The sequence below is a fragment of the Nematolebias whitei genome, chromosome 16 (genome assembly GCF_014905685.2).
Source record: "Nematolebias whitei isolate Nwh7 chromosome 16, NemWhi1, whole genome shotgun sequence".
Classification (NCBI taxonomy): Eukaryota; Metazoa; Chordata; class Actinopteri; order Cyprinodontiformes; family Rivulidae; genus Nematolebias; species Nematolebias whitei.
In genome coordinates this window covers 40598996-40614889 of record NC_056513.1, presented here as the reverse complement: position 1 = coordinate 40614889, position 15894 = coordinate 40598996, and the positions used below count along the sequence as shown (strand labels likewise).

General features: G+C 44.7%; 1 protein-coding gene across 1 annotated transcript in view; it reads right to left on the bottom strand.

Moving 5' to 3' along the window:
- The window catches only part of myom2a (myomesin 2a), a gene marked incomplete in the record, with an annotated part of 94686 nt that overhangs the window by 59612 nt on the left and 19180 nt on the right, over window positions 1–15894 (bottom strand). Inside the window, 4 exon segments of the mRNA XM_037689996.1 lie at window positions 7242–7403; window positions 7582–7746; window positions 10418–10456; window positions 10541–10629. Of these exon segments, the coding sequence (XP_037545924.1) occupies window positions 7242–7403; window positions 7582–7746; window positions 10418–10456; window positions 10541–10629 (455 nt within the window).

The following is a 15894-nucleotide window of genomic DNA, read 5'->3' as shown; positions in this document are numbered from 1 at the left end:
AGAATAGAATAGAACAGAATAAAATAGAATAGAACAGATTAGAACAGAATAAAATACAATAGAACAGATTAGAACAGAATAAAATAGAATAGAACAGAATAGAATAGAACAGAATAGAATATAACAGAACGAAATAGAATATAACAGAATAAAATAGAATAGAACAGATTAGAAAAGAATAAAATAGAATATAACAGAATAGAATAAAATAGAATAGAACAGAATAGAATAGAACAGAATAGAATAGAACAGATTAGAAAAGAATAAAATAGAATATAACAGAATAGAATAAAATAGAATAGAACAGAACAGAATAGAATAGAACAGAATAAAATAGAATAGAACAGAATAGAATAGAACAGAATAAAACAGAATAGAATAGAACAGAATAGAATAGAACAGAATAAAATAGAATAGATTTGGAATAGAACAGAATAAAATAGAATAGAACAGAATAAAATAGAACAGAACAGAATAGAATAGAAACAGCCTTTACTGTCCCATGGATGGGAAATTTAAGTGTAACAGCAGCAACAGATAAAAATATAAAAAGATTTCACACAAAAGTTCCTAAATGTTAAAAACAAAACAATATATAAAGAAATAAGATAAACAATATCAATAATAATATTCAATATGTGTTGGAACATTGATAAGGACAGACTATTGACAGTACAGTATTACAGGCAGAGTGTGTGTTTGAGCAGAGGTCAGCATGTATTTAATCTTTATTGAGTTTGTTGGAGCAGTGATGGTTGTAGAGTCTAACAGCTGCTGGGAGGAAGGACCTGCGGTGACGCTCCTTTGTGCATTTAGGAGCAGGAACCTGTCACTGAACGAGCTCTCCAGTTCAGCAGCAGCTTCATGGGGTGGAGACGTTGTTCAGCAATGATGTTATTTTAGCTGGAGTCCTTCTGTCTCCCACCACCTGCACTGGGTCGAGGGGGCATCCAAGCACAGAGCTGGTCTTCTTGATGATCTTATCTAGCGGCTTCTTCTCAGCTGATGATAAGCTGCTGCTCCAACACACAACACCATATAAGATGGCTGATGCTACTACCGAGTCAAAGAAGGTCTTCAGGAGCACCCCCTGCACTCCAAAAGACCTCAGTCTCCTCAGCAGGTAGAGTCTGCTCTGACCCTTCCTGTAAAGTGCATCAGTGCATTTTGTGCAATATATATCATGTGCATTTAAACTTGTATTACTACCTGTGAAATACTTATTTGTACCAATTCAACTTACTTGTGCCATTATATTATACCGTGTTTTTGTTTACTATATTTTTTTGGACAATGTAAATATTATATTTACTTTCACTTTTGGAACTTTATTTCAGACCTGGCACCAGAGGGCACGCCAGCAGGGCCGGGCCCGCACATTCTGCTCTGTGGTACAGAGTCCTGATGACTCCTAACTTGTGCTCCAAAGGGTGATGGGAGTCAAACTGCAAATACTGGTCTGTGTGGGTGGGTTTGTGGTACACCTCAGTTTGCAAATGTCCTCTATCAGAGACTGAGACCTCACAGTCCAAGAAAGCCAACCTGCCATTTTTTACATCTTCTCGTGTGAACTTGATGTATTTATCCACAGAGTTGATGTGGTCAGTATTATCCTTTTGCTGGATGTGTGTTGATGACACAAGATGTGGAATAAACATGATTTTATGATGAAGTGTCTTTTAGCCAGGCTGTCAGCCCGGATGATCTGACAAGCGGCCCCATCACACACACTCATCACGAATGAGCCTTTTAAGGTTGTTTCATTCACTACCAGCGGTGCCAACACGCGCTCCCGTGGCACGAGCAGCCTTCAACTATAAGGCGCTGCGTTATGAAAGCGCGCACGCAGCTCTCAGTGCCCGCCGTTCACGTCAATGTTAACGTGAGACCGCGGTACGAGCCCAGTAACGTATCTCGCTCTCGGCAGGAGCGACACGCGTTTTCATCGCAGTGGTGTCAAACACGCGCTCCCGCAGCGTCAACAGTTTCACAAGCCTCACAGCGGCACCGCTCCTTCATCCTCGAAGAAGGTTTTCTGAATTAATACTGCAGCTCGTGGAATCACTCAAAGCTCACGTGATTCGCAGCCAAGAATGAACGTGTTTCTGCAGACCGAGCCCAGTGGTAACCTCGCCCCACCGATGCCGCGCGCTGCTTTCTGACCGCACCAGCGTCAAACGCACGCTCCAGCGGCAATCCTGGCTTAAGGCGTCGCATGAATGAGGGCGCGCACACACGACTCTTCAGGGCACGTCGGCTCATACGTGCACCCGCTCCCCGAGCGTTTACACGGATCAGCTGCACACAACGTGAGCACAGCACATGAGCTGCGTCCCGCAGCATCAGCAAACGCACAACGATTTCAATGCTCGGGGGCGCGCGTGTTTTCTTTCTCACTCAGCGTGCACCAGCTCACATCAGCATGCATGTGAGTTCACAGCATCAACGCGTGCCCGCTTTATAACTTATTAACAAGTGGCAATGAGCGCGCGCTCCAGACGGATGGGCGAACCGTTTTCATCCGGGGATTCACGCTGCAGTACAGCTCAAACCCCGGTGCAGAGGAACTCTGTGACGTTTTCTGTCATTTCTAGAACAGATCTCGTCTCCTCTCGCAGAAGCTCAGGAAATTCTGATTAAAATGTAATTTCTAGTTTCAGAAGGAGAGGAAAACACAGGGTTCCTCTCTCGTTACTCCTTGGTCTCAACGAACCAGAAAGATGAGATTTATTCTAGATTTGTCCATTTTTGAACTGTGAGAAACAACCCTCCATTAATGTGCCCGAACCGCTCTGCAGCCGCCGCACAGATCAGGGAGGAGGATGCTGTTTATCTGGACACCTGCTGCTGCTGAGCAGTTTGTACAGACAGGTGGCAACAGCGCAACTCACGTGAACCGGTTGAGTGATATCAGCTGTTTTCCATCAGCAGACCTACGTCACACATGTCAGATTTCACAGAGGCACACACATTTAACGAGCTGTGGGGGCGCTGTGGTTCTCCACACAGCAGCTCATTTAAATGTTTTTGGAGTGTCGCACGGGGTTTTGGAATGTGATTCAACACTTTGCCTCTGAGCTGCGGAATCATCAGGGTTTTTGATTCACACAGACAGCAAGTGACTGTTGCATACATAACTGGCAGGAGATGTATGCGCTCAACCCATGTGCCACATTGTGAGACAGATGCTGTGTGGGGCACACCCAATCTGCTCTCCATTGGAGTAGGGTGCATCTCCTGTGTTCTGAACAGGGGACGGATGTGATGTCCAAAGACAGTCCTTTGCGGCACGGGGACCAGGGACCTTCCACCCAGAGCTATGGCTCAGACACGGCAGGAATCCTGCGAGCGGCTGTGGACGTGTAGCAACACGAGAGAATGCTCAATGTCAACTATAATTATCGTGGAGCCACGGGACGATCCACCACTAGGGGTGGACGTGTCTGCTCACAGCCTGTGGTCGTAATGCTTCTTCACCTCCCTCACTCCCTCTGATATCACGGTTTTCTGAACCGAGCTCAGGAGGAGGGACTGACAGCTCCTCTGTCCCAAGTGCATGAACGCATCATGGTTCCCAGGCCTACGACACTTGTTATCAGGGTGCTCGTGGAACCTGCCGTGGAGGGAGGTCGCTCTCCTCCAGGCGGGAGGAGCGATCAGGAGTTAATCAGAATAGGCCAGCACCTGTGGTCTGGCCGCTGTGCGGATCCTTTTGAGAGGATGGATCTCTCTCAAGATTTAGTGCGTACGATTCAGGATTCATGTGCTATAACCACCACAGCGCTGTTCACATCAAGTGGTCAGTTTTTCAGCACTGCTGTACAGAGAAAGGTGTAGAGGCCATTTCATGTTCACTAGGTGGTGTGCCGCCCTTTCTGCAGCAGCTGACGGACAGAGATCTGGCGTTCAGCTCGAGTAAAACGTTCACTGCGGCCATCTCTTCCTATCACAAAATTTTCGAGACAGAACAGTTTTAATCATCTGCTGATGAAACATTTTGTAAAAGGTGTACAGAGAGAGGCGTAGAGGCCACTTCATGTCCACTGGACGACATGCTGTCCCTTTCTGCAGCAGTCGAGGGACAGAAATCTGGTGTCCAGCACGATTATCGTATGCTGCAACCATGTTTTCTTCTTGTCTCAAAGTTGTCGGAGACAGAACAACCTTTAATAATCCTCTGACAGAGCATTTTGACTCAGATTGAAATAGCAGCTGTGGGCCTGTTTGTGACACGAGAAAACGCTCAGTGTCAATTATGGTTTTCTCTGAGCCCACGAGACGAACCACCGCTGGAGGTGGATGCGTTTGCCCACAGCCCATGGCCCAAAATGCTTCTGTACGCGTATTCCTCCACCTCCTCTGATTTTACGGTTCCTGAACCGAGTTCAGGAGGAGGGATTGACAGCTCTCCTGGTGGCCCCCGAACGCGTGAGCGCACCATGTTTCCCAGTCCTACAACGCCTACTGTCGGGGCGCCCGTGGAAACTGCCATGGAGGGAGGACGCTCTCCTCCAGGCAGGAGGAGCGACCAGGAGTTACCAAGAAATAGGCCAGCACCTGTGGGTCTGACCGCTGAATGGATCCGCTTAGAGGATGGGTCTCCCACAGGATGTAGTGCGCACAATTCTGTTTTCACGTGCTGCATCTACCGCAGCGCTGTACACATCAAAGCGGACAGCATTTCAGCGCTGGTGTACAGAGAAGGGTGTAGAGGCCACCTCATGTCCATTAGGTGGCATGCTGTCCTTTCTACAACAGCTGATGGACAGGAACTTGGCGTCCAGCACGATTAAAACGTACGCTGGAGTCATCTCTTCCTGCCACGAAGGGTTCGGAGACAGAACAGGTTTTAATCATCCGCTGATTAAGCGTTTTCTAAAAGGTGTACAGAGACGCAGGCCAGTTTCACACCCACTTGTTCCACAGTGGGATTTAACGCTGGTCCTGCAGGTCCTGATCAAAGCTCCATTTGAGTCTTTGGATCAGGTTCCACCTAAATTCTTGTCTCTTTAAACAGCCCTGCTGCTGGTTTTAACATCCGCTAAGAGGGTGAGGGACTTTTTGCCTTCTCTGTTGCTCCGTCATGTCTCAGAATTCAGCTGATTTAAGACCAAAACCCAGCTTTTATGCCTTAAAACATCACGAGCTCTTTTAAATTCTAAATTTTAAATTCTTTTAAATTGGTTCTAGAATTGCGCCGCTCAAGGTGGCTGCATGTTGGAGCAGCTCTGTTACTTTCATTCTGAGATTTTGCTTTTGGAAACTTTAATTCCTCTTTTTCTGGATGTAAGTCACAGTTTTTGGATGATTGTTTCTTCTGGTATCGGATGCTGTGCAGCTGGAAGGATTTTTACTGAAACTTTTTTAGTTTTGGACATTTGTTATGATGTGTAACCATGGCAACAGGGCAGTTTCTACAACCAACAGCAGCTGATTAACATCTCAAAAGCTCAAATAATATCTCAACTACAGCCCTAAATTTCAAATGAGTTGAAAAGGATGTTCTGTGGACGCATTTTCATCTACCTGCCAGCTGTGCTCGAGTGCCTGACCACTGAGATCCTGGAACTAGCAGGAAACACAGCTCATGACAGCGGAAGGACAGGATCGTCCATCAGCACCTACAGTTGGCTGTCCGCAGCGATGAGGAGCTCAACAAGCTGCTGGGAGGAGTGGTCATTGCCCTGGGAGGATTTCTGCCCAACATTCACGTGATCCTGAAGCCCAGGAGGCCAACCAAGTGCAAGTAAATGGATCAACATCTGTGGCCAGGTTTTCAGATCTGCTATAAGACGGACCATCACAAGAGATCCTTCCCGCCCACAACCATCAACATCTAGAACAACTCTTTTATAAAACAAAGAAAATGAGCTACAACAACATTTAATTTCCCTCTGGGATTAATAAAGTATTTTTTAATTGAATTGAATTGAAATCAAGAGCGATATCGTTGGAGGGGTCCCCCCCCCCACAGATCAGAAGAAGTAGCGTCTTTTCATCTTCTCTGTCCTGTGCGAGCGTTGACGTGTTACATAGCGTGCACAGCTGCAATGCGTCAACATTTGTTTGTGCATTATAGAGATGCATCTGCAGGTCGCCCGTTATCCACCCAGCGATTGTCACACTGACTGTGAGGCCATTTCTGAAGCCTACAGAGCAACAGATTTAGAGCCTCCTGTCAACCTCAAAGCACACTCGACCAGGGGTATCGCATCTTCGACTGCCTTGCATAATGGTATGACAATGCAGGACATTTTGCACTGCGGCCGCGTGGTCAACACCCTGCTCATTCATTCGCTTTTACCTACGTGCTGTAACGGCTCGTTCCATGACACATTCTGTCCTTAGTGCTACAGAATGAATGTTGTTGTTTTCATGGAACTCTGTTTAAGCTCACTTCTGTCTGCATGCATTACAGTGTGAGATGTTGTTATCAGTCACAAGTTGTGATTGCTATTTTGGTTCTATTGTCACTAATCAGTTCATGACTATTGTTACCAATCAGTTCATTTGATCAATAATCAGCTCTCCTGTTATTATTAATCTGTTCATACGGTTCAGCCATAAACCGGTTGGTTCATGGCTCTTTTCAGCTTTTTTCCCTCCCCGTTGAAGTTTTCCGGGGCGTTCATGCATTCAGAACGGATAGTTACACAACATGCGTCTGTGTATGGCACACATAATTACGCAATGCGTAATTACGCACATGGGGAGCTGAGTGACAAGATGTTTTTTGGGCAAGCTTCTGCTTCACACGGTGTTCGAATGGACCCAGTGAGGCGAGGACAACATCCGCTTCGCCCTTAACCCACTAAACGACAGCCTTAAAGGGCGAAGCTTATACGAAATAGAACGTTGGTTACGTACTGTAACCCCAGATTCTATGAGTATAGGCGTAGCCCTTTAAGCGTCGGGCCTCACTGGCTCCTAAATGGCTGAAGAAAAAGCTCTTTGGGAGTCGATTACCCGCTCTTAACGTAATTTATACGGACCGGGTGGGGCCCACACAGCAGGTGGGCGTGGACTAAATTTTTCAGTGCGATGATTTGCATGACGGGATAAACCCATCAGCGACAGCCTTAAAGGGCTACGCCTATACTCATAGAATCTGGGGTTACAGTACGTAACCAACGTTTTGTGTTGAGAACAATCATTTAGAAATTTTTACTTCGCTACCTGAAATATAAATATCGTTAAGCCCTAAAGTTATAGAGTTCTTACAATTCAGAGTGTTGACCTACCGGAAACAAACAGATAAGCGCTGTGCTCAGCGGTGCCGTCCTTTGTAAAGATGCGCAGAGTGTAGAGGCCTTCATCGTCCTTGGCCAGGTGAGGCAGAGCGAGATACGCTGCACCTCCACTCACTGACATCTCTGCTAGATTACTTGGTTTCAGCAGTTTATCTGTCAAAAGACAAAATGGAAAAGGAAATTGTAAAGAGTGAACAAATATCACAGTTAACCAAAAATAGTTGGAAGCCAGGCAACATTTTCAAAACTAGCAATAAAAAACAAACATAAACCCTCCACAGTGTCACTTTCTAGCTCTGTGGGATTCAAGAGGAATGAAAGGATGTCTAACCATCTCTGTACCACTGGGCGAGGGGTGGAACATTGGGAAGGTCAGGAACAACCACCATAGTACACACTAGCTTGATGGAGTTGCCCTCCACTCCAAAGCTAACTGGGAACCTCTCGAGCAGGGTGACCTCAAGCTTACTGGGATGGATCTCAGTCAGATGGGGCACTGGACAGGAAGACAAAAGTAAAACACCATTAGCAACAAAATTAGTATTTCTTGACAATTATTCTTTCTTGTTTAGTTTGTTGTATGTTCTACCAAAGATTACAGATGAGGATGAGATGAACAGATTTTTATAATGGTTACCATTCAACTATAGCAGAAACATACATAATTAAACATTTTATTATTTGTGGGAATGCTAAACCACTCGTTTTCTTTTTTATGTACAAGGAGTTTCAAAACATACTTTTATTTTAAAAGAATATTCATAACAATTTTCTTATTTAGAATAAACTGACCTTCAGGAATTTAACAATGACACTGAAAGGCTGAAAAAATATAGAAACTGATGAGTTACACTGTAACAAGCGTTACAAACTCCCAGTCATAATAAATTTCAAACAGTACTTTGTTAAAAAAGAAAGTTAGTTTAATGAGCTCTCGATTTCAGGTCAGAAAAGCTCTCGAGGGGGGAGATTGGGGGGGTGTTTTTTTTTCTTATTTGTCTATTACCCTAAACACTACATATTACTTTAAAGTATGTGTTTATCTGAATCATTAAACTTAAAATGATTCCAGTCAGAAAATCTCATTGGTGCCACTGATTATTGACAGCTGTGGTGGAGAGAGGAGAGTTGTGTGTATAGCAAGTAGTTCTCCATCTCCACCTTCTACCACTTAGCCATGCTAGATGATACAGTAGTTATAATATACACACACTGAACAATAACATAAATGCAACACTTTTGTTTTTGCTCCCATGTTTCATGAGGGGAACTCTGAATTCTTCAGTCTTGAACACATCAGGCCTTTAAATGTTGTTCACTAATTTGTGTAAATCTGTGCTAGTGAGCACTTCTCCTTTACTGAGATAATCCATTCACCTCACAGGTGTGACATATCAGTATGCTGATTAGACAGGATGATTATTGAACAGGTGTGCCTTAGGCTGACCACAATAAAAGGCTACTGTAAAATGTGCAGTTATGTCACACAGTACAATGCAATGAGTGGATCATTTGTCATTGCACACTTAATGAACTGGCTATATCTGGAAGCCCGACCCAAGGAACAAGAACTGAATCATCCTTTTTGCTAGTTTTGTTTAAAAAAAATAAAAAAACTCTTGCATTTTGTTGTGCAGATTTGAAACAAACAAAACAAATTATACATTAAAATTTTCTTCTTATATCAGAATATTGTGCCAAAACTTTTGGTAGTGGACCTGATGACCAGTGGAGGTTTGGAAATGTCTTGGAGAGATGGCAGTGAAGTTTTTGACTCAAACATTCAGTGGCATATTTGAGGGTGAGAAAATGCCTGAGGAATGGAGAAGAAGTGCTGGTGGCCATTTTTAAGAACAAGGGTGATGTACAGAGTTGTAGCAACTTCAGGGGAATTAAGTTGATGAGCCACACGATGAAGATCTGGGAGAGTGTTGTGCAAGCAAGACTTAGACGAGAGGTGACTGAGCAGCAGGATGGTTTCATACTGAGAAAGAGCATCACAGATCCATCTTTGATTTGAGGATGATGATGGAGAAGAACAGAGAAGGTCAGAAAGAACTCCATTGTGTATTTGTGGATTTAGGAAAAGCATCTGACAGAGTGCTGAGGGAGGAGGTGTGGTGTGTTAGACTGTTACAGGACATGTATGAGGACAGCAGGACATGTACAAGGACAGCAGGACATGTATGAGGACAGCAGGACATGTACAAGGACAGCAGGACAGTGGTGAGATGTGCTCTAGGATTGACAGATAGCTTCAAGATGGAGGTGGGAGTGCATCAAGGATCAGCTCTGAGCCCCTTCTTGTTTGCTTTGGTGATGGACCGACTAACAGATGAGGTCAGGCAGGAATCCCCATGGACTATGATGTTTGCAGATGACATTGTGATCTGTGGTGAGAACAGGGAACAGGTGGAAGAGAACTTGGAGAGATGGAGGTATGCACTTGAAAGAAGAGGAATGAAAGTCAGCCGTAGTAAGACAGAGTCCATGGGTGTGAATGAGAGGGAGGAGGTGGAACAGTGAGGCTACGAGGAGCAGAGGTCACAAAGGTGCAGGACATCAAGGACTTGGGGTCCACTGTCCAGGAAAATGGGGAGTGTGGTGAAGAGGTGAAGAAGAGAGTCCAGGCAGGATGGAGTGATGGAGAAAAGTTTCAGGAGTGATTTGCGACAAAAGGGTGTCAGCAAATGTCAAAGGAAAAGTTTACAAGACAGTGGTGAAACCAGCTATATTGTATGGTCTGGAGACAGAGACATGGACAAAAAGACAGGACACAGAACTGGAAGTAGCAGAAATGAAGATGCTAAGGTTCTCCTTAGGAGAGACAAGGATGGATAAGATTAGGTACAGCACAGGTTGAACAACTGGGAGATAAAGTTGGGGAGGCCAGACTGAGATGGTTTGGACATGTCCAGAGGAGGGACAGTGGTTTGGACAAGTCAAGAGGAGGGACCGTGGGTATATTGGTAGAAGGATGTTAGAAATGCAGCTGCAGGAAAAAGACAAAGAGGAGATATATGGATGCAGTTAGAGAGGACATGGAGGTAGTTGGAGAGAGGACAGAGGATGCAGAGGACAGAGAGAGGTGGAGGAGGAGGACTCGCTGTGGAGACCCCTGAAGAGGGAAAAGCCGAAAGAAGAAGAAGAAGAAAGAAGACTCTTACCTAGACCAAGCTGGCAGGACTCTGAGGCTCCTCCAGGTCCTGTGAAGGAAGTCAGTTCTCATTTTCAGAGTTCAGCTTCCATGTAAATAATGTTTTTAGACATTGGGACTGGTTCAGACTTACTCTTCACAATGATTGAAGCCTTGCTGGTAGCCGTGCCATGCTGGTTGGTTGCCACAGCGCTGTACTCAGCCGTATCACTCACAACACACCTTCAAGATGACACAAAAACAAGACAATCAATGAAATATGGACATACAGAAACTGAAGGAATGCATTTGAAGACTGATATTTTTAGCTGTCGTTCAGCCTTTTTTAGGGTAATGTCTTCATTCCGTCTTGTTTTAAATTTTTGTGCCTTTTTTCTTGTTTCAAGATATAATGAACATATTTTAATTTTTTGTCTGTTATACAGGTTTTTGTTCAACAAAATTTTATTGTACGTTTTTCAAATTTTCAGAAAAATGTGGGGTTTGTAGAAAGTTTACCAACATCCTATCAGCAGTCGACAGCAGAACTGAAAAAGGTTACCGTATTTTTCGGACTATCAGGCGCACAGGATTATAAGTCAGAGTCAGAGTCAGAGTTTCTTTATTGTCATTCGCACCTCATGTGGTACATGTGGTGGAGCGAAATTATGTACACAAGGTCCCAGTTACATCCAACAATAAAACGTCTAAGAAAAACAGTAATAACATCTAAGATATGAACTAAGAAAAACATCAACTAAATATACACTAAGCACTCATAACATAAAACATTGAACATCAGCACAAACATGAACATGAGTCTGTGAGCAGATGTGCACGCATGAACACATCAACATTGAAACAGATCAGCAGCAACATGAAACAGATCAGCAGCAACATGATATGTTTTTTCACAGTGATTATTCTGGTTAGAGATTCATGAGGCGCATTAAGTGAAACAAGTTCATTTTTACAGATTTTTGAGCGCCATGTATCACATAAAATCAGTTCGAGGTCAATAAGCACAACCAGAATTAATACATAAGGTACACCAGATTATAAGGTTCACTGTCGATTTTTGAGAAAATTCAAGGATTTTAAGTGCACCTTAAAGTCTGAAAAATATGTTAAACAATAAGAATAAATTATACATCTGTGTGTTACACAGGTGGAGTTACAATCCACACACAGCTGAATGTAAAGTCCACTAACACATAAAACTTTTATAACTCTGAGCTGATAACTGGAGTGACTAAAAGAAGCTGCACTCTCACAACAATTAAAGATTTGTCTTAGATGAGAAGAGAACGAAGACATGTGAGCTTCAGCCTACACCGAACTATTTTAGGACGATATCTTTTCTCAGCTGTTGGGGTATGAATTTTGTGACCGCCTAACAAAGATTTTTTTTTTTTTTGCCCTTTTGAATAGGAATAAAAAGATAATTTAAACAGTACTGTCATACATGTTAATGCAACAATTTCCCTTAAGTAACTAAAATCAATGGTTATTGCTTCAAACAGAAGGAGAGGCAAGGCGAGGGGGGGATGGCGTAAAGGAGGAAGAGAGGAACAGAGAGAGAAAACGGGAGCATGCAGTGACAGGAATTCAGGGCTTGAATGACGCAAAGGTCAGCACTTCAGCACCAACAGCTGAGGGGTCTTCAAGACGACGGAAGGGGGCGGGGTAGGCTGCATGAACCCACCCTGTTCATACTGGTAATACCAACTCTGGAAAAACTAAGGAGTAGTGCAGAACATTCAGACTTTAATCTATCCTGAGAATCCTTCATCTTTTTAATCATTTGAAAGTTTATTCGGCTCTTGATGGCACTCACACTGGGGTAAATCATGTTCCGATTAGAGTTACTGGGAAAGAAAACGCAACAACCAAATATTCTCTCAAATATACTGTTAAATCCCAAGTATTAAAGATTTCTAAATATTTAATGTGGATAAAATAACTGTAAGATCATTATTCAATGGTTTAAAATACACACTAGTATTTTAAAAAGTTTAATTTGGAGCTTTTGAGTTTTATGTGTAGTATTTTGCTTTGTATTCGTAAACAAGTGTTCTTAAAATCAATTGTCATTTTACTGTTGAACTTAAATTTTTTTTTGTAAATGCACATATTTCAAGTACTAGTTATTATATTTTTTATACAAGTACAAATAAGTTGCTTATACCGATTTCTTTTGCATGTTGACTTAAAACCACAGAATAAACTGCAATTATCTGTGAACAACTGCAGCCTTGAAGTTCTACTTAATATAATTTAAGGTTGTCCATTTTAGCTTCCTCAAAGGACTCAAAGGACTTGTTTTGACACAACACCTTATTTTACACACATCTGTTGTGTTATGAAATATCCATCCATCCATCCCTTATCTTCCGCTTATTCCGAAGTCAGGTGGCGGGGGCAGCAGCTTGAGCAGGGAGGCCCAGACATCTCTTTCCACAGCCACCTCTTCCAGCTCTTCTGGGGGGATTCCAAGGCGTTCCCAGGCCAACCGAGAGACATAGTCTCTCCAGTGTGTCCTGAGTCTTCCCTGGGGTCTCCTCCCAGTTGGACATGCCTGAAGCACCTCTTTAGGGAGGTGTCCAGGGGGCATTCTTACCAGAAGCCTGAACCACGTCAACTGGGTCCTCTCGACATGGAGGAGCAGTGGCTCTACTCCGAGTCTCTCCTGGATAACTGAACTTCTCACCCCATCTCTAAGGGAGAGTCCAGCTACCCTGCGGAGAAAACGCATTTAAACCAACTGTATCCACAATCTCATTCTTTCGGTCACTACCCAGAGCTCATGACCATAGGTGAGGGTAGGAACGTAGACCGACTGGTAAACAAAGAGCTTTGCCTTACAGCTCAGCTCTCTCTTCACCACAACGGACCGGTACAGAATTCGCAATACTGCAGATGCTGCACCAATCCGTCTGTCAATCTCACGCTCCATTCTTCCCTCACTTGTGAACAAAACCCAGAGATTCTTGAACTCCTCCACTTGAGGCATAACACCACCCTTGAACTGAAGAGAGCAATCCACCCTTTTCCGGTTGAGGACCATGGCCTCAGATTTGGAGGTGCTGATTCTCATCCCAGCCGCTTCACACTCGGCTGCAAACTGCTCCAGTGAGAGCTGAAGATTATGGCACAATGACGCCAACAGGACCACATCATCTGCAAACAGCAAAGATGGAATACTGAGGCCACCGAACCGGAAACCCTCCGCCAGCTGGCTGCACCAAGAAATTCTGTCCATAAAAGTTATGAACAGGATCGTGACAACGGGCAGCCCAGGCGGAGTCCAACTCCCACCCTGAAGGGGTCTGACTTACTGCCGGCAATACGAACCCAACTCTCGCACTGCTTGTTCATTCATTCAACCTTTATTTAGACAGGTTAATCCCATTGAGCCTTGAGGACTCATTTACAAGAGACCTGATTTCAACAAAGAATAATGACAAAACTGCTTGTATAGGGATTGAACAGCCTGTAACAATGGTCCTCCAATCCCATACTCATGGAGCACCCCCCACAGTGTACCCCGAGGAACAAGGTCGACTGCCTTCTCCAAGCCCACAAAACACATGTAGACTGGATGGACAAACTCCCATGACCCCTCAAGGACCCTAGTGAGGGTAAAGAGCTGATCCAGTGTTCCACGGCCAGAACGGAACCTGCATTGTTCCTCTTGGATCTGAGGTTCAACCAACAATTGGACTCGCTTCTCCAGTACCTCTGAATAGACCTTACCGGGGAGGCTGAGGAGGGTGACACCCCTGTAATTGGAGCACACCCTCCGGTCCTCCTTTTTGAAGAGAGGAACCACCACCCAAGTCTGCCAATCCAGTGGCACTGCCCCCGATGTCCAAGCGATGTTGCAAAGGAATGTCAGCCAAGACAGTCCCACAACATCCAGCGCCTTAAGGAAATCAGGGTGAATCTCATCCACTCCCGGAGCCCTGCTGCCTCAGAGCTTTTTAACTATCTTGGCAACCTCAGCCACGGTTATGGACGGATCAACCCCAAAGTCCCCCGACTCAGATTCCTCAAAGGAAGATGTGCTGGTGGGATTGAGAAGGTCCGATAAATATTCCTTCCACCTCCCGATGACATCACTGATTGAGGTCAACAGCAGCCCACCTTCACCGAACACAGTGTTAGTAAAGCTCTGCTTTCCCCTGCTCAGCTGTCTGATGGTTTGCCAGAATCTCCTTAGAGCCAACCGAGAGTCTCTATCCAAGGTCTCACTGAACTCCTCCCACATCCGGGCTTTTGCCTCAGCAACAGCCAAGGCTGCACACCGCTTAGCCCTCCGGTACTCTTCAGCTGCCTCCAGAGTCCCACTGGCCACCAAGTCCCGATAAGACTCCTTCAGCTTGACAGCCTCCCTAACCCGGGGTGTCCACCACCGAGCTTGTAAATGGCCACCCCGAGAAGCACTGACAACCTTGTGGCCACAGCTCAAGGCAGCTACCTCAACAAGCGCGGCACAGAACATGGCCCACTCAGACTCAATGTCCCACACCTCAGCTGGGATGTGGTTAAAGCTCTCCCGGAGGTGTGAGTTGAAGATCTCTCTGATGGGTTCTTCTGCCAGGCATTCCCAGCAAACCCTCACTACACGTTTGGGTCTACTAGGTCTGTCCGGCATCTTCCCCCGCCATCTGATCCAACTCACTACCAGGTGATGACCAGTTGACAGCTCAGCTCCTCTCGTCACCCGAGTGTCCAAAACAAACAGCCACAAATCAGATGACACGACAATGAAGTCAATCGTCAATCTATGACCTAGGGCGTCCTGGGGCCAAGTGCACATATAGACACCCTTATGTTCGAACATGGTGTTTGTGATGGACAAACTATGACTAGCACAGAAGTCCAACAACAAAATACAGCTCGGGTTCAGATCAGAGAGGCTATTCCTCCCAATCACGCCCCTCCAGGTCACACTGTCATTACCCACGTGGGCATTGAAGTCCCCCAGCAAAATAAAAGAGTCCCCAGCTGGTGCACTTTCCAGCACCCCTGTCAAGGACTCCAAGAAGGCTGGATACTCTGAACTGCAGTTCGGCGCATAGGCACAAACAACAGTCAGAGACCGTCCCCTCACCAGAAGGCGAAGGGAAGCCACCCTCTAATCTACCGGGGAAAACTCCAACACATAGGCACCAAGTCGGGGGGCTACAAGTAGACCCACACCAGCTCGATGCCTCTCACCACGGGCAATTCCAGAGTGGAATAAGGTCCAGCCCCTCTCAAGGAGTCCATGCAGTGCATCAAGGTGAGCCCAACTATATCTAGTCGGTACCTCTCAACTTCGCGCACAAGCTCAGGCTCAGGCTCCTTCCCGACTTATATATATATATACATATATACATATACATATACATATATATATATATACATATATACATATATATACATATATATATATACATATATATACATATATATATATACATATATATACATATATATATATATATATATATATATATATAT